At 47.2% G+C, this 26,719-nt stretch overlaps 1 protein-coding gene across 1 annotated transcript in view; it reads right to left on the bottom strand.

The window, feature by feature from the left end:
- Window positions 1-26,719, bottom strand: part of ctnna3 (catenin alpha 3) — a 1,079,953-nt gene that overhangs the window by 549,484 nt on the left and 503,750 nt on the right. Inside the window, exon 8 of the mRNA XM_033034268.1 lies at window positions 6,506-6,586. Within this exon, the coding sequence (XP_032890159.1) occupies window positions 6,506-6,586 (81 nt within the window). The remainder of the gene's footprint in view (window positions 1-6,505; window positions 6,587-26,719) is intronic.

Genomic DNA, 26,719 nt, shown 5'->3' with positions numbered 1-26,719 from the left:
ATCAGTCCCTGCATACTTTAATACTCTTCTTCCTTAAGCCTCTATCGGAGATATAATTAGACAATGGTGGTTAATTAGACATACACTTCATCGCTTTCTCTAAACTCTACACTTATGGCAAATATAAAGGATTACTTGTTAATATTTGACAGTGCAAGCAAGATATATTTTCCCCTCTCCACTATCCCACGAACGTCTGACCTCTCAACTTGGCCTTAAATATATATACCTGGGCAAACTAGATTAAACTCCAACCTCAACTACTGCATTCAACGTTCCGAATGTGGCCTCCTTTCCATTGGCGGGACCAAGTGTGGATTAAGCGACCGTTTTGCCGAACGCTCGCACTCGGTCCGCCAAGGCTGCCGGATTTTACTTTAGAAATACAGCACAGAAAGAGCCCCTTCGGCCCACCAAGTCCATGCCAGCCGGCGATCACCCTGCACACTATACATTAGGGACAATTTACAGATTTTACTGAAGCTAATTAACCTACAAACCTGTAAGTCTTTGGAGTGTGGGAGGAAACTGGAACACCCAGAGAAAACACTCGCAGTCACAGGGAGAATGTACACACTCCATACAGAGAGCGTGGATAGTCAGGTTCGAATCTGGGTCTCTGCTGCTGTAACGCAACAACTCTATGCTGTGCCACTGTGTCATCCACACTCTGTGTGGATCTCCTGGTGCTGACCATTTTAACTCTTTCTGGTGCTCCACCTGGATTTGCATCCATTACACCCTTTCCCCCTCCCCCATCCTCTCCCACCAATATTCCTTCCTCTGGTTTTGCAATTTGTGCCTCTTCTATCTGTATCTCACACATATTTTGTCTTTTCCTCTCTGGCTTTTGTCCAACCATCTGACAATCAACCCCCTCCCCACCAGTATCCACTAACCACCTGCCCACATCTCTCTTCCAGCTTTCTCCCACCTGCCCCACCGCAATCAATCTGAATGAAGGGTCCAGATGCGAAATGTCACCTACCCATGTTGTGCAGAGACGCTGCCTGACCCTCTGAGTTACTCCAGCACTTTATGTCTTTCTTTGTAAACCAGCATCTGCAGTTCCTTGTGTCCTTAGATGAAACTAGTGCTTTTAATATGTGTTCAAAGGAGGGAATAAAGTGTCAGAATGGTGAACCCTGAGCTGGTTCTCTACCTCAATTTGTCAAGCCATCTCTGTCGGTTTGGCTCTAGGTGACCCCAGTAGCCTGCACACTATTGACTCAACTGTCCCCTGAAGAGGGCCAGTAAGGCTCTCATTTGTACTAAAGAATGAGATGTAAATGTCTGCTTTGTGAATGATGTCCAAGGGGCCCTTCCTTGCTGCCAGTTGATGTTTAATATAGAGATACAGCGTGGAAACAGGCCCGTCGGCCCACTGAGTCCACACTGACCAGGGAGCTCAGCACACCAACACTACCCTACACACACTAGGGATAATTTACATTTAAACCAAGCCAATTAACCTACAAACCTGTATGTCTTTGGAGTGTGGGAGGACCCCGATGATCTCGGAGAAAACCCACGCAGGAGAACGTACAGACAAGCACCCGTAGTCGGGATCGAACCCGGGTCTCTGGCGCTGTGAGGCAGTAGCTCTACTGCTGTGCCACCGTGCCACCCACCTTGTCACCGTCTCTTGCTCATTCGGAGTGAGAGCTGTTTTGATCATGATTGTGATCATGCAAAGGGGCAAGAACAATAGCAAAAGTGTTTATTTTATGATAGGAGCTTTAAAGAACTATGGAGAGGAGACATATGAAGTGTATACAATTATGAGAGCCCAGGATGGAGTGTCGACTCCAGGAAGTGAAGCAGTACACACACCCCAGTCTACATTGATGGCGCCAAAGTAGAGATGGTTGGAAGCTTCAAGATCCTCGGAATAAATATCACCAGCAATTTGTCCATTGGAACGACGGCCAAGAAAGCACATCAATGTCTCTACTTCCCAAGAAGGCTTTGGCAGTTCGGCATCACCCCAACAACTGTCACAGATGTGCCTGAGCAAGCATTCTAACGGGATGCATCGCAACCTGGTTTGGGAACAGCTCCATGCAAAACCACAAGAAATTGCAGAGATTGTGGACGTAGCCCAGACCATCACACAAACAAGCCTCCCTTCCATTGACTCTATCTACACTTCACACTGCCTCAGCAAGGCTGCCAACATGATCAAGGACCTGACCTACCCCAGTCACTCCCTCTTCTCCCCAACCCAGGATTTTGTTTTTCATCCAAAGGGTGCTGGGGATGTGGAACTCACTGCATGAAAGAGTGGAAGAGGCTGCAATCCTCAGTGCACGTTATACCTGGATTCAGACTTGAAAATTCACGGCCTGTAAGCTACCATCCAATGCCAAAAGGCGGGATTTACTTAGGGAGCCCTATGCTAGTCAGCATACAGATGAGAGGCTGAATGGCCTCTGGTGTGAATTTTTGATGATTTTATGATTGTGAATATCTTGTGAATCAAAAGCAGGGAGAGGATTTCTGTATGAACTGTATTTAAACCACATGCACACACAGGAGTTCTTCATCACTTGTATGCCCTATTGCAGAATCTCGTCAAGAAAAGCAGGGCTGCTAATTAGTGGAATACATCACTATACTCTGTGTTATTGATCTTCAGAGAGAAAAAATACATGCTGACATCTAATAGTTCATTTGGCTGATGTCATAGATGTCAATTAATTCTCATCCTTTCTTACATATCTTGTGTTTAGTGGGGGAGTGGGATGGGGAGAGGTGACAAGTGGGGGAGCAGGGAGATAGAGGGAGAGGAGGGGGGTAGGAAGGGGAGAGGGGTTATGGAGGGAGTGACTGAGGGTAGGGGAAAGGAGAGGGAGGGAGAGGTGAGGGAGGTAGTGGAGAGGGGAGGAGGAGAGGGAAAAGAAGAGGGAGGGTGAAGAGGAGGGGGAGGGAGTGCTGGGGATGAGGGGAAATGAGTCGCGCCTGCACAGTTGGGGGCTATGGATGAGTGGTGGAATATTGCGTTGGGGGAACGGGTGAGTGGCGGAATATTGCGTTGGGGGAATGGGGCCCAACGGGTCCCACTTGGCCTAGTGTATTATAAAAACCTTCCAAGTGTGTAGGAAAAAAACATTCACATAAACATTAGTTCACACTTGGAACTCTTGCTTCACTGAGAAAATGTGGTGATAATCACTCCATGCTGTCAGGACATAAACAAATTCTTCTTAATCAACTTTTGACAGAGAATGCAAGAGATCACAATAGAAGGCATCATATCTACTTCAAGTGTCCAGATCCACATTGAAAAATAAATCTGCTGAATCCTCCCACAATTTAAGAAACTTTTATTTTCCAATCTAGCATATACTACCATCACAATCAAGTACGGGATTTTGAGATTTTCATTTGACAGTCAGATCTGCATGATGAGGCATATCAAGCTATTGAAAGAACTGTATCAACAAGACAATTAAAATACCTGTTTTGTTCACTAACAATGCAGCCACGCACTCTTGTACACTGAAGGTTTGACAAAGTAATCATGGCATACACGGAAAGTTAGTTACAGGTGTTATGTGGCTGAAAATGCCTTCCATTCAACACAGCGAATATAACGTGGGTGAACTGTCGGCTGAGTGAATACGATGTTTAGAATTTTTCATTCTGAGGATAATATAATGCACTGCAGGTGTAATGCTGGTGTAATAATCCAGACTTGACTAAAACCTGTTTATTTCCAACTTGTTAAAGTTCTGATGAAACTACATTTACCCCACTACACGCAGTGGTAGAGTTGCTGCATTACAGCGCAAGCAGCGGCGGAGACCCGGGTTCGATCCCGACCACGGACGCTTGTCTTCATGGAGTTTGTACGTTCTCCCCGTGACCGCGATGGTTTTCTCCAAGATCTTCGATTTCTTCCCACACTCCAAAGATGTACAGGTCTTGGTATAAGTGTCAATTGTCCCTAGTGTGTGTAGAATAGTGTTAATGCACGGGGATCGCTGGTCGGCGCGGACTCGGTGGGCCGAAGGGCCTGTTTCCGTGCTGTATCTCTAAAACTAAAATTAAACCCCAAAATTTTCGACTATTGAAATCGGCCTTGCTGAGTATTTTCCAGCATCTTCAGGCTTCCAGCATGCATGGCATCTTATTTTGGTCGATTCTATTTCAGAAGCCTGAATAATTATCCAGAGAACCAGAGTTCAATTCTTGAAAACATTTAATTCATCTTTTTAATAACTAACTGGTAAATTAAATGACGATACCACAAAAAGCTGCCATAAAATTATTGGATTGTGACAAAGACGCAGCTCTTAAGGTCTCAAATAAACTTACCACTCTTTGCGGACTGCCCTATATGTGACCCCTATTAGCTGCCCTCTTCAGAGACGTAATGAGCAAGTGCTTCACTATTACTTTGGAAAACCCATATTGCCAGATCCTCGGAATGAATGTTAAAATAAATAAGACACTTAATTATAAAAATGGGACAATGGATTCAAACTCAAACAGCACAGAAATGGACACCTTGCCCCAGCATGCTCATACTGAGCTTTTTGCCCATTTTCACTGATCATATTTGACTGTAATTGGGCCGTATACTTCTGAAGAAGGGTCTCGAACTGAAACGTCACCCATCTCTTCTCTCCAGAGATGCTGCCTGTCCCACTGAGTTACTCCAGCATTTAGTGTCTACCTTCAGTGTAAACCACCAGCTGTTCCTTCCTCCATATTCTTTCTATGCCTTGCCCGCTTGTGTTTGTCAAAATGCTCCTTAAACATAATAATTGTTTCTGATGCCCCCACCTTCTCTGGCAGCGAGTTCCATATAACAACCTCTCTCTGTGTGAAAAACATGCCCCTCACGTCTCCTTTAAAACTCCTTCCTCTCATCCAATGCCTATGCTCCCTTATTTTTGATAACCTTATGATGGAAAAATATTTTGACTATCCACCTTATCCTTACCTCTCATGATCTTATTCTATCAGGTCACCCTTCAGCCTCCTTCATTCCAGGGGAAATAAAACCAGCTGATCTAATCTCTCCCCTAACTGAAGTTCTCCATTCCAGGCAATATCCTAGTGGAAAACTACTGGAGTAGGTCAGCGACACAGGCAGCATCTGTGGAGACAGAGGACGTTTTGGCTTGGGACCCTTCGTCAGCTTTTAGTCCATCTCAATAAGGGAGTCAGACATTTTTTACCATGGAAAAAAGGATCTGATAGTCTATCGTACCTATGCCTCTCATAATTTTATGTCTCTCTTTCAGGTGTCGCCTCTATCACCAATGTTCCAGAGAAAACAAACCATGTTTTTCCAACCACTGCTTATAGCTAATACCCACTTCTAATCTAGGCAGCATTCTGGTAAATCTCTTGTGCACCCTATAAAACCTCCATATCCTTCCTGTAATGAGGCGACCAGAACTGCACACAATACTCAAAATGTGGCCAAACATAAGTCCTATAAGGTACACAAAATTGCTGGGGAAACTCAGCGGGTGCAGCAGCATCTATGGAGCGAAGGAAATAGGCGATGTTTCGGGCCGAAACCCTTCTTCAGACTGATGGGGAGTGGGGGGGGGAGAAGGAAGGAAAAGGGGAGGAGGAGGAGGAGCCCGAGGGCGGGCGGATGGGAGGGTGGGAGGAGACAGCTAGAGGGTTAAGGAAGGGGAGGAGACAGCAAGGGCTAGCAAAATTGGGAGAATTCAATGTTAATGCCATCCGGACGCATTATGCCGGGGAGACTAAGCGTAGGTTGGGCGATCGTTTCGCCGAACACCTCCGCTCAGTCCGCAATAACCTACCTGAACTCCCGGTGGCTCAGCACTTCAACTCCCCCTCCCATTCCCAATCCGACCTCTCTGTCCTGGGTCTCCTCCATTGCCAGAGTGAGCAACAGCGGTCTCCTCCCCTTCCTTAACCCTCTAGCTGTCTTCTCCCACCCTCCCATCCGCCCGCCCTCGGGCTCCTCCTCCTCCTCCCCTTTTCCTTCCTTCTCCCCCCCGCACCTCCCATCAGTCTGAAGAAGGGTTTCAGCCCGAAACGTCGCCTATTTCCTTCGCTCCATAGATGCTGCTGCACCCGCTGAGTTTCCCCAGCAATTTTGTGTACCTTCGATATTCCAGCATCTGCAGTTCCTTTTTGAACACCATAAGTCCTATAAGGTTGTGACATGACTTCCGGATTCTTATGCCCCTGTCCCACTTAGGAATCCTGAACGGAAACCTCTGGAGAGTTTGCGCTCCACCCAAGGTTTTGTGCGGTTCCCGGAGGTCTTTGTCAGTCTCCCTACCTGCTTCCACTACCTGCAACCTCCGGCAACCACCTGCAACCTCCGGGAACCGCACGGAAACCTGACAAATGAAGGCAAGCAATCATAAGTCTTCTTTACAACTTTATCTACTTCCAATGCAACTTTCAAGGTGCAATGGACTTGGACCGTAAGATCCCTCTGTACATCAATGCTTTTAAGGACCTTACACTATCAATCACATTGAGGTTGTAGGTGTTAGGGTACCTGTCTGCGAAGTTGCCTCGTCTTCTCGCACATGTTTTCAATGGCAGAGTTCACAGCATCACTTCGTTCTTTATAACCAGCCTGAAAATAAAACATAGCATAATCAAAAGTAAGCCAGGACTCAATAGAGAATTGAAGCGTATATTAAATTGACCTTCAGATTTAGATGATACGGTGTACTCTACCAGTACAACCAGAGCTGTTTTACTGCAAAATATCACAGTGATGTTACTGGCAAAAGCTGTTTGGACTGTGAAATCTCGGGAGGCAGAACCACATGAAACATTTGTTTTCTTATGAAAACACTCCATTTGGTTTGCACTCTCAGCGGGTGATACATCACTTTGGATTTATGTTGTGCCTGGGATAGAGTCAGTCACTCAATAGATGGATCTTTTATCTTGACTCAAGTCGGAGCCAAAAGTGGAGTAAAGGCTCAGGAAGACATTGTAAAATGTTGCAGCACTGGGCCTGCAGTGCAGTACCAAAGACTTAATTGTTAAATTGTAAATCTCCAACCAAATCGTCTGATAAACTCTGGACATTGTGGGGCCAGGGATGATGCTGGGTTGACAATGACAGTAAGGTAAACTCACGTGATACGCTTCATTTATAGTGAATGATAATAGTGTCGAGAAGGTCTGAGTCCGCATGGGGACGCAGTCGTTTGTCGTCAGTGTGCATAGGAGGAGCGCTGCTCATCTTGGCTTTGTCCCAGCAACTGAGTCGTGGCCTCAAAGGAGGCAATGGCTGCCTTGGGCTTGTCCTGGCGGCTCAATCCAGGACGGGACTCTGGCATTCACGGACTTGTCATGCTCTCAGTTTTGGCCTTGATAAGTAGGAGGTGGCTGTCTTGGGCTTGTCCTGGTGACTTAGTCTTCCTCCAAGCCTGCAAAGCTGGTTGGGTGGTGCCCCACTTTCTCTCCCTTTCTCTCTCTCTCTCTTCTTTCTTGAGGAAAAACTTTTTCAGCCAGAGGGTTGTGAATCTGTGGAATTCTCTGCCACAGAAGGCAGTGGAGGCCAATTCACTGGATGTTTTCAAGAGAGAGTTATATTTATCTCTTAGGGCTAATGGCATCAAGAGATATGGGGAGAAAGCAGGAACGGGGCACTGATTCTGGACTATCTCTGACTGCCTACCGGAATGGTGGTGCTGGCTCAATGGGCCGAATGGCCTACTCCGGCATCTACTTTCTATGTTTCTATCGTTCTTCCCCTTTCTTAAACTTTCTTCCTCTTCCCTTTTCCTCCTCTGGCTGGAATTACCTAGGTTTTTAAGGAGGAGGTTGTCGAGCTTCAGGTGGGCCAGTCCAATAACAACTAACTGGGCACAGCTGTTGCTCCTTTGCCTGTGGCCTCAGTTCAGCCTGGAGCTCAGTCCAGGGCGCTGCAGTTTTCCAGTGGCCAGGCGCCGTTCCTGGTGCTGATTGTTGGCTTCTCCTGGCCCGTCTGCCGGTGACGGGGATCGGAGCGCTACATTGAGTGAGGAGGCGCTGTCACAACATGTAAGCAGCTTTGATGAGTATCAAAGTCCAGTTCGATCAGTGAGGGGAAGTTGGACTGGTGGGGGCCAGCATGGATCTGATGGGCCTCCCAGTGTATCTTATTAGAAAGAGACAAGTAAGAAAGAGCAAAAACCACCACCCAACAAGATTCCAGTCCCACACAGTACGACAGCAGGATGTTTCCACGCATGAGAAGTCTCCTGCTTTGGAACGATATCAGCGGTTGTGGTGACCATTGAGTGAACTCGGATCTTGCCTCCTTTCAGTCACTGTGTTCAGTTCTGGGCACCGTGTTATAGGAAAGATATTGTCAAGCTTGAAAGGGTTCAGAGAAGATTTATGAGGATGTTGCCAGGACTAGAGGGTCTGAGCTATAGGGAGAGGTTGAGTAGGCTGGGGCTCTATTCCTTGTAGCGCAGGAGGATGAGGGGTGATCCTATGGAGGTGTATAAGATCATGAGAGGAATAAATCGGGTAGAGGCACAGAATCTCTTGCCCAGAGTAGGGGAATCGAGGGCCAGAGGACATAGGTTCAAGGTAAAAGGGAAAAGATTTAATAGGATTTGATTAGTGCATCAGTTCAGAATTCATCCAGAGACTTCATCCATGCCATGTACACAGATCTGATTTTTGCCACCGAAATGTATGGGACAGAGCCAAATGCAATGGGGAGATGTGCTCAGGTGGAACTTTGTTTGCATGTTCAAAATGAGTAATAGAGGAATTGAGTTCATTCAGTAGATACTGTATGCGTGGTTGACAAGGATTGCCCTCAATTTCAGCTTATAGGCTGTGATTGTATGCAGGCCCGACCACGGCTGCCTGGCATTTCACTGTAGCAGGCCTGTGGAATGCAACATTTGTGACAGGGTCTAACCTGGTCTCTATAGGACTGAACATAGCACCGGAGCCAGAGATAGCCACAAAATGGTGAAGTAACTCAGCGGGTCAGGCAACATCTCTGGAGAAGAAAAATATGGGATGTTTCGGGTCGGAACTCTTCTTCAGACTGAAAATAGAAGGGGGGGAGGTGAGAAAATGCCGGAACATATCAGGACCGGCAACAGGCGACCTCAGGATGGGTGGGAAGGTGTGATAACAAAAGGGATACAAGGATGTGAACAGTGGAACTGGTAGGATGACTGGGGTGGGAGAGGAAGGGAGAGAGGTGAGGAGGGAGATGCAGAAGTTACATGAAATTAGAGAAATCAATGTTCATACTGTTGGGTTGTAAGCTGAGTCTAGCCTGAAGAATTATTTTCTCACTTTCTTCATTTTAACCCCATTCCTGGTAAAACTCTGTATTTCATTCACCTTTCTGACAATGTTTTGAATTTGTTCTCTGACTTTTGTGATTTGTTTCCAGGAACATTCAAACCTCTTTGCTTCTCCACTTTTGTCTCTCAACTCAGCACACCGCCTGATTTTTCTACCTCCGATCCAAAATTGATGACCTAACAGGTCCCCACCATTAAACCCATTCCGCAATCTGAAATTGGCTCACTGCCTCCAGGGTAACCAAGGACATAGAATAGAAACTGCCTTGCCAGTTTCACTCACATTCTCAAGGACAAATAATAAACAGCATTTAGCAAATGATTCCCCCATTCATTTGAAATTTCTTTCCTCCATATTAACTGCCTCTACTGACGCAGCAGATGGAAAAATTCAAGGATATATGTTCAGACACAAAACACTCAACGATGGTCATTTGGGCTGCAGTAGCATCACTGCCTACCTGTTAGATAAATAATAAATAAAAAATATACAAGATGTACCTCAATATATTTCCCTATATTTACCACAGGCAGTGAGTGACAAACACTTATGGTGGAATATAACATTGGTTAAATTTTCATACTAAAGCCTATCCGAGAGGAGCTGTGGCTCAATGACTGAGTCCGAGCTTTGTCGACTTCAAGCTTCATTCCAAATACAAACTCACTGACCCTCCAGTGCAGTGCTGAAGGGGTGTGACACTGGACTAGATGCTGCTTTTGGAAGGGATGGCTTCTCTCTCAGATGATTGTAAAATATCCCATGGCATCTGTTATGTTAAACGGCAGTGCAGGGGTGCTAAACATAGGGCTGCTACCCTGCAGCACTAAAGAGTTCAGTCCTCACCTCCAGTACTGCCACTGTGGAGTTTGCAGGTCATCCCTGTGACAGGATGGGTGCTGTAAACTGTCCCTTGTATTTAGGTGAGAGGTAGAAATCGGGTTGGGAGGGAGGATGCGGGGAGAATAAATGTGTTTAGTGTAGGATTTGCTTAAAGGTAGGGTGCCTGATGGTTGACATGGACTCGGAGGAATAAAGGCCCCATTCCATGCTGTGTCTTTCTATGACTATCTAAACATGGGAGTTATCCTGGTACATCACGGTGGGCAATGCCTACCCCCTCAATCAACGTCACACAGCCAGGATCACAACTTTGATGTTGTGCATCAAACGGGGTGGCACAGTGGCGTAGCAGTAGAGCCACTAGCTTACATCGCCAGAGACACATGTTCGATCCTGACTATGGATGCTTGTCTGTTTGCACCTTCTCCCTGTGACTTGCGTCGGTTGATCTTTGAATTCCTCCCACACTCCAAAGGCCCACAGGTTTGTAGGTTAATTGCCTTGGTTTAAATGTTACAAATAAATTGTCCCTAGTGTGTGTAGGATAGTGTTAATGTGGGATCGCTGGTCAGTGCAGACTCGGTGGGCCGAAGGGCCCGTTTCTGCGCTGTATCTCTAAACTAAACTTTTCTGGAAGCGGGCCATGTCCAGATTGGCTGGTGTTTTATTTTTATTTACTAACAACTACATTTCAAAAGGAGCAGAATTTCATCAGCTGTAAAGCACCATGATCAAGAAACAGCAACATGAATGTGAGTTCCCGCTTAAGCACACTGGCAGCCTTCAAAGAAAATACAGGCCCTCCCCAGGCCCTCCAATTTGTGTACATCTCGTACATACGCTCAAATGTTTGGGAATGGATTTTCCAGCTGCTGTAGAGCTGCAGGCTTCTACTGTCATGTGGGAACTGTGTCCATGGCAGTAGAGCTGCTTGCCTGGGTTAATTGGCTTTGGTAAAATTGTAAATTGTCCCTAGTGTGCAGGGTAGTGTCACTGTACGAGGTTACGGGTTGATCGGTGGTCAGCGCGGACTCGGTGGGCAGAAGGGCCTGTTTCTGCGTTGTATGTCTAAAGTCCAGTGCTGGAGTAACTCAGTGAGTCAAGCACCATTTCACGAGAGCCTAGATAGAATCTTATTTTTAGAAAAGTTGATTCATATAAAGTTAGTCTTTTTCTTCTCCAATCGCACAAAACATTAAAAAATGACATGGTTTAAATTATGGTTTTTGTAGACAAACTAATAAAATCATTTAGAGTCATAGAGTGATACAGTGTGGAGACAGGCCCTTTGGCCCAACTTGCTCACACCAGCCAACATGTTCCAGCTACACTAGTCCCACCTGCCCGCATTTGGTCCACATCCCTCCACACCTGTCCTATCCATGTATCTGTCTAACTATTTCTTAAATGTTGGGATAGTCCCTGCCTCAATTACCTCCTCTGGCAGCTTGTTCCATAAACCCACCACCCCATGTGTGAAGTAGAATTTGAAATAGATTTGGAAAAATGGGTGAAAAGGAAGCATATAAAAGGATCTGTGTGAGGAGCTGAGGAAAGAAGAGGACCAAATGCGACAGGGTTAACGATCCCAAGCATTGATTCTAAAATTAGCATTATAGCATTTGTACGGGCGGCAATTAGTATCTAACTTAACTTAATGAATCATGTCCTGGCACACACACAATTAAAATATCTGCTGATCCCTTTCAAGCAAGAGTGCAAATGTGTGCGTGTGCCTGCTGGGGAAAGTGTGCAAAGTAAACAGTTACAGTATATGAAACAGTTTGCGATACCATCATATTAAACCACACCGACGCTGCTGATTCTCAATTGCTGAAATGCTCAGGATTATCAACATCTATCTTCTATCTATCTATATAATATTAAAACTCTGTGGCTGGCTGGCTGGCTGGCTGTATGTGTTTCTGACTTGTGGCTGCCAGCCTTTGATTCGTTGCTACGCCGACGTCAAACCCAGAAACGCCGAGTTTTTTTCCATTTCGGTAGAGATTTCACTTTTCATTCCAAGTATCCACTCCTCATTAAATTTCATCGTGTTTATGTACACATCTATATTACTAAAACTCTGTTCTTGACCGGTTTTGGCTTTCTGTGCTGCGGTTTCCGAGAGTACGCCGCCACCTACGGCCGTCATTTTTGGCCACCTCGCTCAGAGCCCCCCTCCGCCGCGTGTGTGCCGAGGATTTTTCCCGTCGATGAAAATTGACAGAGATATTAATGTCTTTACACCATTCCCCATTCTCTCTGCTGCCCCTGCTGGAGGGAGGGGGAGCGACTATAAAACCAGGAAGTGGTGTGCCTCAATCAGTCTCTGCAAGTGGTGTGCCTCAATCAGTCTCTGCAAGTGGTGTGCCTCAATCAGAGCTTTGAATGACACTGACAAATGTCTACAGCACTGTGAGTACCCTTAATTTGGTTTGAAAATGAAAATATGGTTAGAGGTAAAAAAGCACTGCCTGCAAATAGTTGGGGTTGAAGTAAAAAGGCACTCTCTCTTCCCCCCCCCCCCTCCCCCCCCCCTCCCTCTCCTCCCCCCCCCCCTCCCTCCCCTCCCCCCCCCCTCTCTCTCCTCCCCCCCTCCCTTTCCTCTCCCCCTCACTTTCCTCTCCTCTCCCCCCCCCTCCTCTCCCCCCCTCCTCTCCCCCCCTCTCCTCTTCCCCCCTCCTCTCCCTATCCTCTCACCCCCCTCTCCTCTCCCCCCCTCTCCTTTCACCCCCCTCTCCTCTCCCCCTCTCCTCTCCCCCCCCCCCCCCTCTCCTCCCCCTCTCCTCTTTCCCCCCCTCTCCTCTTTCCCCCCTCTCCTCTTTCCCCCCTCTCTTCTCCCCCCTCTCTTCTCCCCCCTTCTCCTCTCCCCCCCCCCTCCTCTCCCCCCCCCTCTCCCCCCCTTCTCTCCCCCCCCTCTCCCCCCCTCTCTCCCCCCCCCTCCTCCCCCCTCTCATCCTCCCCCCTCTCTCCTCCCCCCCCTCTCTCCTCCCCCCCTCTCTCCTCCCCCCCCTCTCTCCTCCCCCCCTCTCTCCTGCCCCCCCTCTCTCCTCCCCCCCTCTCTCCTCCCCCCCCTCTCTCCCCCCCCTCTCTCCTCCCCCCCTCTCGTCCTCCCCCCCCTCCTCCCCCTCTCTCCTCCCCCCTCTCTCCTCCCCCCTCTCTCCTCCCCCCCTCTCCCCTCCCCCCCCTCTCTCCTCCCCCCCTCTCTCCTCCCCCCCTCTCTCCTCCCCCCACTTGGGCTAGCTTTTAATAAAATCCTTCACCCCCCCCCCCACTCACTCATTTTGTCGCCTCCTGCCGGCCAGCGACCATAACGGCTGCTGGCGCCCGCCTCTCGCCTCAAAGACGCCATTTAAAAACAGCCGCACTGCTGAGTGCTGGAATCTTATGTTCGGGAATGGCTTGAGTTGGAGGACCACGTCTCCCGTGGGGGCTACGGGTAGGGAACGGCTGCATTGGGGGAGCAGACCTAACGGGTCTGCACTTGGTCTAGTTACAATTAAAACACAAAGTATTTGTGCTATAACACCAGGATCAGTGCTCAAGCAAGAAAACCAAGCCCAAAGCCAAAGTACTACCTAAACTGATCATACCAACTTATGTTAAGGACAAAAATCAGCCACCTACATGTTAACAAACACATTAAAATAAAAGCTGATTGTGTAGATGCAAGTACAGTATATCATTGGGATTATCAAATGGGCTCCTCCCTTCCCTGGTGTTTCATTGAGTTAGGCCCACGCCACCTCAGGAAGGCTCAACAGTTAGTACTGGCATCCCAGAACAACCCGCCTCAATACCTGCTCTCACCACCTACACTACCAGTGTCTACTCAATAAAGGAAACTCACTCGAGCAAATGCTGAACACTCACATCCTATCTTCCACTTATCCTAACCCATCATTAGACTCGAGACGCCACAAATATCTACCTTGCATTAAACGGGGTTACACTTACACAGAATACACTTACAAAGAAATGCACATATCGCATGTTATCCATTTCCTTTCTGCCCCCAACTGACACTATTTCTTCTCCACCATATCCACGTACTGCCTTCCTCTGCTGCCTCAGACATCTCCATGCCACAGTCGTTAAAGGAACATCAATATTATGTTAACTATCAATTAATTTGTGCCGAGTTTTATTGTTCATTCTTGCAACATTCTTGGGCCCACAGCATGGTGAAACAACCCAAAGATGTCCCCAGCGATGATTCTGCTGCCTGGACTGGAGCAGATTTGTAATATCCAGCAGTGTGAGTCTTAAGTTTGTTATAGGTGAAGTGGATGGAAAGACGGAGAATGATAAAGGGGAAGTAGAAGAGGAGGAGAAGGCAAATAGGATTAGTATAGATGAGTACTTAGTTTTTGGCACGGACACGGTTGGCTAAAGACACTGTTTCCATGTTATATAATTCTATCAATCCAGGTTATAGATTATACAAACAGCGATAATCAGCATGCCTTGTTCCTTTACAGCCTGACTTAACCATATTGCTCTGGTGTGCATAATATTCCCACATTGTGCTCCCTTCAGCAGGTACCAAAGGCTGGAAAACCCACCTTGATGATTAAAATCGAGTTCCCACCACTTCTATGGCGTAAGAGTAAAGACTTTGGGTTCTGCACCAAGCTGTGTGAGTGAGCGTGATTTTGATGCACAAAAATCTATCTAGGTCTGGAGCCGGATTCCTCCTGTTTCTCTGGATCGCTCATCGATGTGTCAGTTATTTCATTGTGCCTTATTTTGTAGCGACAAGCATGGCAAGAACATTTCCACCTGCCGTAATTCAGTTTAGTTTATTGTCACGTGTACCGAGGTGCAATTAAAAGCTTTTTTGTTGTGTGCCATCCAGTCAGCAGAAAGACAATATATGATTCCAATAGAGCCATTTACAGTGTAAAGATACATGATATGGGAATAATGCTTAAGAAGGAATTGCAGATGCTAGAAATATCAAAGGTAGATAAATATGCTGGAGAAACTCACCGGGTGAGGCAGCATCTATGGAGCGAAGGAAAAGGTGGCGTTTCGGGTCGAGACCCTTCTTCATACCGGAATAACGTTTAGTGCAAAGTAAAGCATGCAAATAAACCTTTCCTTCAAAATAAAGGCAGAGACACAGTGGAAACTCGTGGTAGCCAGTGTGCCGTGCCAATGCAATCAACATAGAAACATAGAAAATAGGTGTACGAGTAGACCATTCGGTCACTCGAGCCAGCACTGCCATTCAATATGATCATGTCTGATCACCCAAAATCAGTAGCCCATTCCTGCTTTTTCCCCCATATCCCTTGATTCCTTTAGCCCTAAGAGCTAAATCTAATTCTCTCTTGAAAACATATAGTGAATTGGCCTCCACTGCCTTCTGTGGCAGAGAATTCCACAGATTCACAACTGGGTGAAAAAGTTTTTCCTCATCTCAGTCCTAAATGGCCTGCTCCTTATTCTGAAAATGTGACCCCCTGGTTCTGGACTCGCTCAACATCGGGAACATTTTTCTTGCAGCGTGGTCAGCATTGGCTAAAGGCTAACAGTACTTAAATGGGTAAAATGATTTTGCAAACAATTCCAAGTTAATGGCTTCAGGCCCTTTTTCATTACAATCTTTAGAAATATTCTAACAACCTGCGGCTGAAATCAAGATCAATAAAAGCTATCTGTGAGATTATTTTGTGTGCTTGCAAGTGGATTCACGGTTACGTTGCTTCCAATCCCGTTGGATCTGATAAAAGGCCGGTGCAAGAACTTAGCATAAGTCTGCACAATTTTTGCAATTGCCATAGAATCATGTTTAAATCATCCATCTCCTCCCTGAGCACCACTTGAAAAGGCAAAGGGCTTAATTCTGACCCCAGCATCAGTCAGCAGATCTGATAAAAACATACAAACAGATTCCAGCACGTCGCAACGACTGCACTTTCTTTCTGGGACTGACATTGCAAAGCAGAAAAGCAGCATTGCTTCAATAATGAACGGGAATAGGAACACTGTGGGTGGCACAGTGTCGCAGAGACCCGACTTCGATCCTGATTATGGGTACTGTCTGTACGGAGTTTGTACGTTTCGTTTAATTTAGAGATACTGCGCGGAACCAGGCCCTTTGGGTCACCGAGTCCACACCGACCAGTGATCCCTGCACATTAACACTACCCTACACATACTCGGGACATTTTTTTGTAATATTCATACCAAGCCAATTAACCTACAAACCTGTACGTCTTTGAAGTGTGCCAAGTCATCTCAAAGATCGAACAAAATGCTTGCAAACATATGCCAGCAACTGGAGATGGAAGATCAGTATATGGTTAGCACACAACAAAAGCTTCTCACTGTACCTCGTTACACACGACAATAAACTAAACAAGTGCTCTCTCGAGTTTAAAAAAAATCAAACTCGTGGTAAGCATGGAGAATGAAGGTAGCGGGTACATCAGAGCTCGGGGACGTCTCTTAGCGCTAACGGCAGGTACTCGGTGTAGATCAGTGCATGCTCCTTTAACATAGTGACCTCACCACTACTAACCACTCCCCATTGTCTCCTGTATAATTGTAGCTTCCCCACCTCCAGCTCGCTCTCTAGTTCCAGTGATGACCACGGACAGCTAGGGCATAATGTGTGTAGTGCCTTCAATAAAGATACTTAGTAAAAGACTTTGTGTGTCGAGCAAGACCTTTTACATGGTGTCAGTGCGGTAGACTTGCGTCTCCTGTTAATCGGCTTTATTTTATTATTTATTTATCCCAGTTGTGTCCCCACCTCAACATTTTACTAGGGCTAACTCGTGTCGTCGTCCCGACAAGCTCGTTTTTGACGCGGACATCGTGCACCGCTGGACTGTCTTCCAGCGCGACTATGAACACTACATCGCGATCGCTCATCCTGGTGCCACTCCTGTGGTACAGGCTCACCTACTCCTCAACCTGGCTGGTCCGGAGGCAATGGAACATTATGCATCGTTCGAGTTCGCCCCTCCGGAAGACCGCTACGACCCGGTATGTCTCATAGCCAAATTCACTGCCCTATGCGATGTACCCACCAATAACATTATTGAGCGTTTCAAGTTCTTCACAAGGCGTCAGGTTCCAGGTGAGCACATTGACGCTTTCATTGCCTCTTTGCGACATATGGCTCGGTGGTGCCGCCTTGAAGCGATTACACTGGACGAAATGATCAGGGACGTCCTGGTCAACGGTCTCCTAAACTCTAAGCTGCGTGAAGAGCTCCTGATCTATCGCTAAAGGATGCCATGCATTCCGCTCGCATGGCCTCTGCTGTTGGCTCCGTATCTCAACCGGTGTCCCAGGACATCAATTTCACCGGTACCACTGGCCGCCGGCGGATCGATAGCCCGCCACGCCGGTTCACCCCCTCTGCACCCGCTTGGAGTCCACACTGCGTGACATGGTGGCCACGGGCATCCTCAAGGAGGTGAGCGCTCCCACCCTGTGAGTCTCCACCATGGTCGTCGCTGCCAAGAAGGATGCGAGCGAGATCAGGATCTGCATCAACCCAAAAGACCTGAACCTTGCTATCCAACGCCCGCACTACCCCATGCGGACGGTGGAGGACGTCGCTGCACAGGTCGGTCCGGCCACAGTCTTCTCGGTCCTAGATGCCAAGAGCTCCTTTTGGCAGATCCCTCTGGATGAACGTTCCTCCTTCCTGACTACCTTTAGCACACCTTTCGGCAGGTTCCGTTTTCTCCACATGCCTTTTGGGATCAACTCAGCTAGCGAGGTTTTCCAGCGCACCATGGAACAGCTGTTTGCCGGGTTGCCGTGCGCTATCATTGTGGATGACATCCTGGTGTACGGGAGGGACGTCGCTGAGCACGACCTGCACCTCCGCAAAGTCGAGGACAGGGCTCGTGAGATCAATCTCAAACTTAACCCGAAGAAGTGTCGGTTCCGCGTTCAGGAAGTCACTTACGTAGGTCATGTTTTCACGGCCGGGGGACTAAAGCCAGACCCCCAGAAGACGGCAGCGGTCACCGAAATGCCCGCTCCCACCGACGTGCCCGGCCTGCAGCGCTTTCTGGGCATGGTCAACTACCTGGGGAAGTTCATACCCGACCTCAGCGAACTGAGTGCCCCCCTGAGGGAGCTGACCAAGAAGGACAATGCCTGGGTCTGGCTCCCGCACCACCAGTCGGCCTTCGTGGCCCTGAAGTCCAAGCTCGCACGCACCCCGACTTTAAAGTACTTTGACCTGAACAGGCCAATCGTCCTCACCTGCGATGCATCTCGGTTCGGCCTCGGTGCCTCCTGCCTGCAGCTCTATGACGACCAGCAGCTGCCTGTTTCCTATGCCTCTCGCACCATGACCCCTGCTGAGCAGCGCTACGCTCAGATCGAGAAGGAGCTCCTTGCCGTGGTGTTCGCATGCTCCAAATTCAAGGACTACATTCTGGGCAACTCCTTCACCATTGAAACTGACCACCAGCCGCTGGTCTCTATCTTGAACAAGCCTATCCACGCGGCCTCTTCACGTTTGCAGCGAATGATGCTGCAGCTCCAACGTTTCACGTTCGAAATTGTGTACCGCAAGGGCAAGGAAATGTTCGTGGCCGACACATTGTCCCGTGCGCCGCTCCCTTCCGTTGCCCGCCATCCATACGAATCGTCTGACCTGATGGTACTGAACGTTAACATTGTTCCCTCTTGGCAGATGCAGTCCCTGGTCAAACACACTGCCGCTGATCCTGCCCTGCAACAGCTTGAGGGCGTCATCCGCCGTGGCTGGCCTGTCCGACGCTCTTCCCTACCGGCTGGTGCCGTGCCCTACTTCCTGGTTCGGGACGAATTGGTGCTGCACAACTGCGTGGTGGTGAAGGGTCACAAGGTCGTGGTGCCGGCCGCTCTGCGGGATCATTACTTCCAAACCGCCCACAACGGCCACCCCGGGGTGGAAGCCACTTTGTCCCAGGCCCAAGCCCAGTTTTACTGGCCTGGCATGGTTCAGGACATCCGGGACAGGGTCTCCGCCTGTGCTGCCTGCAACAGTCTCCGGCCCCATCAACAGCGCCAACCTCTCATGCAGCAGCCGGCTCCCGAGTTGCCGTGGATGGCTGTCGCCACTGACATATTCGAATGGCGTGGCAAACACTTCCTGGTCCTGGTGGACTCCTACTCCAGCTGGTTCGAGGTGGACCAGCTGCCGTCCCTCACGTCTGCTGCCATCATCGGGAAGCTTCGCCGCCACTTTTCGACCTTTGGTTCCCCGGTGACTCTCCAATCCGACAACGGCAGCCAGTTTACCAGCGCGGAGTTCGGCGCCTTCACCACCCGATGGAACTTTCGCCACATCACCAGCAGCCCCGAGTACCCGCAAAGCAATGGCCTTGCAGAGCGCGCTGTCCGCAGCGCCAAGGAGCTGCTGGAACATTGTCGGCTTGCTCATTCTGACTTCTACCTTGCCCTCCTCAACCTCCGCAACATTTCCCGGGATCCCGCACTCGGTTCGCCTGCCCAGCGCCTCATGTCCCGCACCACTCGCCCTCCTCTCCCGGTCTCTCAGCAATCCCTAAAGCCCGCGGTCCGCAGCCCTGCCGCTGTCACGGAGCGCATCATCGAGAAGCAGGTCATCCAGAAGCGCTCCTTTGACAAATCATCCCGTCTCCTTCCCCGTCTGTTCCCAGGCCAGGTTGTCCGGATGAAGTCCACCTCCGGTCATCACCGGCTGGCCGTTGTCGTTGGCAATGCTGACACTCCCCGGTCATACCTGGTTGATTACGAGGGCACCGTGTACCGTCGGACACGCCAGCACCTGCTGCTTGTCAACGAGCCTGCTCCGCCCCCCGCAGACCCGTTTTCGCCGCCGATCTCTTCCCCACTGCCCGAAACTCCTCCTGCCCCTGTCACTCCTCGCATGCCCCGGACATTGCCCTCTCAGCTCTCTGTGCCCCGCACACACCAGCCTCCTTCTCCTGCCTCACCTGCAGGTGTACTTGTTTCGCCCCCCCCTTCTCCTCCTTCCCCTGTGCGCTCTTCACCCGGGTCTCCCATCTCTGTCCCTGCCCCCGTACCTGCAGCTCCTGCGGTTGAAGGGGAAGGCGGGTTGCGCACCCGCTCTGGGCGGTTGGTCAAGCCGCCTGTCCGGTACGGAGTGTGCGAGTAGTCTGTATCATGATTGTCTAACTGTTCCCTGCTTATGGTCTGATTCTAGCGTATGAGCCGTGGTCGCTTTTGTTTCCAAGAGGAAGGATGTAGATCAGTGCATGCTCCTTTAACATAGTGACCTCACCACTACTAACCACTCCCCATTGTCTCCTGTATAATTGTAGCTTCCCCACCTCCAGCTCGCTCTCTAGTTCCAGTGATGACCACGGACAGCTAGGGCATAATGTGTGTAGTGCCTTCAATAAAGATACTTAGTAAAAGACTTTGTGTGTCGAGCAAGTCCTTTTACACTCGGGAAGACTCGCTAATGGCAGGTAAGCACGGGAAGACTCGTGTAGATTTTTCAACATGATGAAAAATGTCCATGAGAGCCCCGAGTACCGACAAGTGGCCATTACCGTAAATCTCCGAGTTCGAATCAGGGCAAACTCGGGAGAACTCTTGGAATGAACTCGTACCGTGGGACAGGGGTTTAAAGGTGCTGCAATATGACTGTCGTCAACAAAATTTGATACACCAGTTCTCATAAGGGGAGACAAATGATAAAACCCTTGGCTACATAACTACGTCATGGGGACCTTCCAAAGGAGAAAGCAGTCAAATTGCAGAAAGGTTTAATGAGGAAACTCCAATGCCCGTAGCATCTGAAGGGTTGATGATGGGTGGTGGATCACTGATAATCAGAGATGTGCAAGAGATGATGAAATTAACAGAATCCAGGTGCTCAGTTTTGATATTCCTTGAACAGGACTGCTCAATTTCTGAAGGGAATTATAGATAATCACTCAACAGGAAGAAATAAGCATCTTACCTAAGGCATTTCTCGAGATTACTTTAAGATCTGACTGATAAAGATTTTTAATTTGGCTTTCCAGTTTAGTGGTTAACAATTCTACCGACAGTTCAGTAAAAAAAGTAGCATTGAAAAGTTAAAATGTGAATTATCAATATTTTTTGTTCTAATGTGAAATAGAATGAACATCCTTGTCTCCCAATGATGGTTTATTTTGAAGAGCTGATTGAGGCAATCCCTATCAATCTGATCTTTCAACATTAGATGAGAATATGAAAGGAAAATATAAACACAAAGAATTGCAGATGCTGGTTTACCAAAAAAAAACGCAGCGCTGGACTATCTCAGCAGTTTAGGCAACAACTCTGGAGAACATGGATAAATTATGTTTTGTGTTGGGACTCTTCTACAGACTGATTGTAGTTGGGGTGGGGGGGGAGAAAACAGGTTGGCAGATGGTTGGACAATGGCCAGAGATAAAAAGACAACAAGTGTGAGATGAGATATGGATAGAAGAGGCATGAAATATGAAGCCAGAAGAAGGAATATAGTTGGAAGGAATGGGAGGAAGTTAGGGGGGCGATTAGGTTTGAAGGTTAGTTACCAAAAATCTCCCGGTTGCAAACTATTTTAGCTCCTCTAACCATTCCCGTACTAAACTTTCCATCCTGGGCCTTTTTAGCTTCCAAGTGGAATATGAGGTGCTGTTCCTCGAGTTTGCATGTGGCAATGATAAAGGCCCAGGATGGAAAGGTCAGGGTGGGAATGGTTAGAGGAGGTAAAATAGTTAGCAACTGGGAGATCCAGCAGATCTTGGTGGACCAGGCACAAGAGTTTGGCAAAATGGCCGCCCAGTCTACGCTCTACATTGGGTGGAAGGGAACTTCTATATCTACAGTAACTTGGTGCTATCTCAGATGGAAACATTTAATACATAGAAACATAGAAAATAGGTGCAGGAGGAGACCATTCGGCCCTTCAGGCCAGCACCGTCATTCATTGTGATCATGGCTGATAGTCCCCAATCAATAACCCGTGCCTGCCTTCTCCCCATATCCCTTTGATTCCACTAGCCCCAAGAGCTCTATCTAACTCTCTCTTAAATCCATCCAGTGATTTGGACTCCACTGCCCTCTATGGCAGGGAATTCCACAAATTCACAACTCTCTGGGTGAATTTTTTTTTCTCACCTCAGTCTTAAATGACCTCTCCTTTATTCTAAGACTGCGGCCCATGGTTTTGGACTCGCCCAACATTGGGACCATTTTTCCTGCATCTAGCTTGTCCAGTCCTTTTATAATTTTATATGTTTCTATAAGATCCCCCCTCATCTTTCTAAACTCCAGTGAATACAAGCCTAGTCTTTTCAACCTTTCCTCATATAACAGTCCCGCCATACCAGGGATCAATCTCGTGAACCTATGCTGCACTGCCTCAATCACAAGGATGTCCTTCCTCAAATTAGGAGACCAAAACTGTACACAATACTTTAGTTGTGGTCTTACCAGAGCCCAATACAACGGCACTACTTAACTACTCCTATACTGAAATCTTCTTGTTATGAAGGCCAAGAGGCCATTAGCTTTCTTCACTGCCTGCTGTACCTGCACGCCAACTTTCAGTGACTGGTGTACAAGGACACCCAGGTCGCGCTGTATCTCCCCCTTACCTAACCTAACCCCATTGAGATAATAATCTACCCCCTTATTGCAACATCCTAATTCTCAAACTACAATTCTTTTTATTACAAGTTACCCATATTTATTACGTTACCCATAAAGCTACAGCAAATAAGAATTTCATTGCTCCAGCCCCAGTGGATATGGTAACTGAACATTCTCAATACTCTTGACTCCTAGATTTTCTTTGGGTTATAGCTTACAGGGTATTACAATAAAAGACATTTAAAAGAATGGCGGATTTTAAATAACTGAGTAATTTCAAAGAGATGTTTCCATATCTCGTACCAAGGAACGCTGAAATGTTTCAAAGCTGAGAATTTTTCTTCTGTTCACACCTAGCCAGATCAGCTCAGTATTCGTAAATTAAATGGATTTAATTGATTAATTCCACTTAGCCTTGAAATTGTTTAAGTAAATGAATGAGAGTTTAAAGTGCATGTCATTACTTGGCGTGAATAATTTATTAATATGTGGCAAGGAAGAGATACAACTTGCGTTGCAAATCACTACAAATACTTAGACAACATTTGCCACTGGAGGTCTTCCAGAACATGACACTTACTGTCACCTCAAGCTTTCAGTGTTGCTAGATGTGAATTCATTTTATTGCACAAACACTGCCTAAAGTTAAGACTGATACTTCATGGCATAGGAGCCTTTTAACAACAAGATTTTATATATTCCTGCACAACCATTTCATTTCTTAATCCTTGAAGAATTTCTTAAAAAGAAGTAAACCGATTTGAGAGGTTGTTAAAAGATATTCTTTAAACCTGTTTTATTACGTTTCCTTTCATTTGTGGTTCCAAACAAGATATGACTCTATTAACTCTATCTCCTTTGTTCCACAGTGGAATTGATATCCACCCAACATTATAGCCACAGACAGGCAAATCTGCTCTCTCCATCACTGGGATTTCATAGATATCCAAAGAACTCCATTTTAGTAATTGGAAAAGTCAGCAGCAAAAGATTCTCTCACTAACACAATGATATGACATTCATCCACATTTTTGATAATCAATTTTTCAGGATTGGGTTTTGAACTTGCAGTGCCAACTTTTATTTCCCACCTCCAATTACTGTCCAAAAGGTGGTGGTGAGCAGAGGGATCTAGGAGTATCGGTACACCATTCCCTGAGAGTAGTGTTACGGGTGGATGGAGTGGTAAAGTAGGCTTTTGGTACATTGGTTTTCATCCCTCAGGGTGTTGAGTATAGAAGTTGGGTTGTTATGCTACAATTGTACAAGGCATTGGTGCGGCCGCATTTGAAGCACTGTGTTCAGTTTTGGCACCTGTGCTACAGGAAGGATGTGGTTAAACTGGAAAGAGTGCCCTGAAGATTTACGAGATCGTTGCCAGGACTCAAGGACCTGAGCTGTTGGGAAAGATAGATCAAGTTAGGACTTTATGCCTTGGAGCGCAGGAAGCTGAAGGGGGAATTTGTAGAGGTGTATAAAATCATGAGGAGGATAGGGTCTTTTTCGCAAGGTCGGGAAATCAAGAACCAGGGAGCATAGATTTAAGGTGAGAGGGTCAAGAATTAATAGGAACCTAAGGGGCAACTTTTCCACTCAGAGTGCAGTAGGTGTATGGATTGAGCTGCCAGTGGAAGTAGTTGAGGCAGGTACTATAAAAGTATTTAAAAGATACGTACAGGTACATGGATAGGAAGGGTTTGGTGGAATATCGGCCAAACGCGGGCAAATGGGACTAGCTTAGTTGGGGCATCTTGGTCGTCTTGGATGCGTTGGGCTGTTGCCCTGCTGCATCATTCTATGATTCTATCACTTCTCACTCACCTACACTCCCGTGACAACAAACACAGCTGATACAATCTCTCCTTGTAACTGAAGCCCTCCATTCTAAAGGGCTCATTTAATGGATTCAGAGTGGGGCACCAAAGGACATTAAAGACAAGGGCCTCCAAGTTAAAATTCCAATGGTGTCTGAAGGTCAGAGACATGTAATCGTGGGCACCGCACATTTGGTTGTGGATGTTTAAGGGCAGCCATGAACCCCACTGAGCCCATGTCATTAGCCAGCACTCTTGGAGAAGGGAATTGGGGGGAAAAACAAAGCTACCAGCATGTGGGATGTTGTGCAGGAGTGTGTGTGTGTAGGGGGGGGGGGGGGGGGGGGGGGGGGTGGCGAAGTGGTGGGGGGTGGTGGGGGTGGGGGGGGGGGGGGGGGGAGGGAAGGATAAGATATGAGAATCAGGGGGCATGTGCTAGAGAGCAGAATCAGTTTGAGATCAAATAGGAAATCAGGGACCAACCATATTAATGAGTGTGGAAATTAGCAGAACGGTTTGTGGGTGTCGGGCAGATGGTGGTTTTACAAAAATAGACATAAAGTATTGGAGTAACTCAGAGGGTCAGGCAACACCTCTGGGGAATATGGATAGTTAATGTTTTGAATCAAGACCCTTCTGCAGACTGATTGTGGTGGAGGAAATGGTGGAGGAAAGCTGCTTGCCGACATGAGTTATAGAGAGAGGTTGGATTGGCTGGGACTATTTTCTTTGGTACATAGGAAGCTGAGGGGTGACCTTATTGAAGTGCACAAGAATATGAGGAACATGTATAAAGTGAACACTCAAAGTCTTTTCCCCTGTGTAAAGGATTCTAAAACTAGAGGGAATATGCTTAAGGGGGAATGTTTTCACTCAGAGGGTAGTTCACATCAGAAAGCTGTGCGTAGAAGCTATAGAAGAGATACAATCAGAACTTTCAAAAGACATTTGAACAGATATATGGATAGGGTTTAGACGGATATAGGCGAAATTTCGACAATTGGGACTGAATCAGTACAGACAAAGCGGGGAATAGTGCCTGTTCCAAACTGTACAGCTCTATGACTCTATAAATAAGTTCTATAACAAATTAAAAATTAAAAATGATGTATGTGACACAGAAAGCCATTCAGACCATCATGCCCAACCTGACTAAAAATAGACTTTAGACCATTTCAATATGCCTTCACCTGATCCATAGCCCTACAGGCTTTGACTGAAACATTTTTAATGTAGTTTCTGCCTTCATCAGGCTACTAAGAATGAGGTTGCAGACGTCAACCACTCATTGCATGGAAACTATTTCCCCAGTTCCCTTTTAATCCATCTGATTTCATCCTCTTCGGTTCCAAAGAAAATAGACCCAGCTGAATGTGAAGTATTATGTACATCGCAATCTAGCAGTGGTGCACTCACAACTTCTGCAGTTCTACCATTGTTAACCCTGCTCTTCTATTATACTACACTTCACCCAATAGTGGCAAGTATCACACATCATCTCTCAACCATATTATATACTTAGTCCTGCTTCCTGCAGGATCCTAGAATATGCACTTTGTTTCTCTTAGCCTCTTAGTATTCTGTCATTTAACTCATATTCTCTACCTCATTTGTCCACTCCAAATGCATTGCACAGGAAATCAAGTGGAACAACAAAATTGCCCATAATGGCATTGCACTCAGGGAAAAAAATACTTTCAATTTTATTATGCTTAAAAAAAACAGTTTTATGCAATTGAATTTCTCGATTTGGCTGCTGGTGATAAATGAGGGATAAATATTAGTCAGGATTTCCCAATACTGCCTTGAAAACGTGCCATAGGAAATGTTATCGTCACAAGCTAAGAGACAAGCGTTTAGTTTAACATCTTATCTAAACTATGATTCTTCTGAGTATACACTTCATACCACGCTGGGTTTTTTTTCACTTTAGCATCGCGCTCCAGTCCAAACGCAAGATTTGACCCTATTACTTTCTGAGTAAGACCCGTGTCTCACAACTGAGGCAAGGCCTTTGTTCCAGTTGCTTCTGTGGGGAAAGCAAGAAAGTGAAATTGTACAATCGCCTGCTCTTCCCAATTTCCCATCAGGCTCCAGACAGAGATTCTCAAAGAAAAAAGCCCAGAGCCTTAAACACAAAGAGGGATTGATTCAGTCCTTGTTGAATCTATTCCTGTTGGCAGTCTGTT

The sequence above is a fragment of the Amblyraja radiata genome, chromosome 15 (assembly GCF_010909765.2).
Source record: "Amblyraja radiata isolate CabotCenter1 chromosome 15, sAmbRad1.1.pri, whole genome shotgun sequence".
NCBI lineage: Eukaryota > Metazoa > Chordata > Chondrichthyes > Rajiformes > Rajidae > Amblyraja > Amblyraja radiata.
Note: the sequence above shows the minus strand (reverse complement) of the source record. Positions and strands in the feature narration are given on the sequence as shown.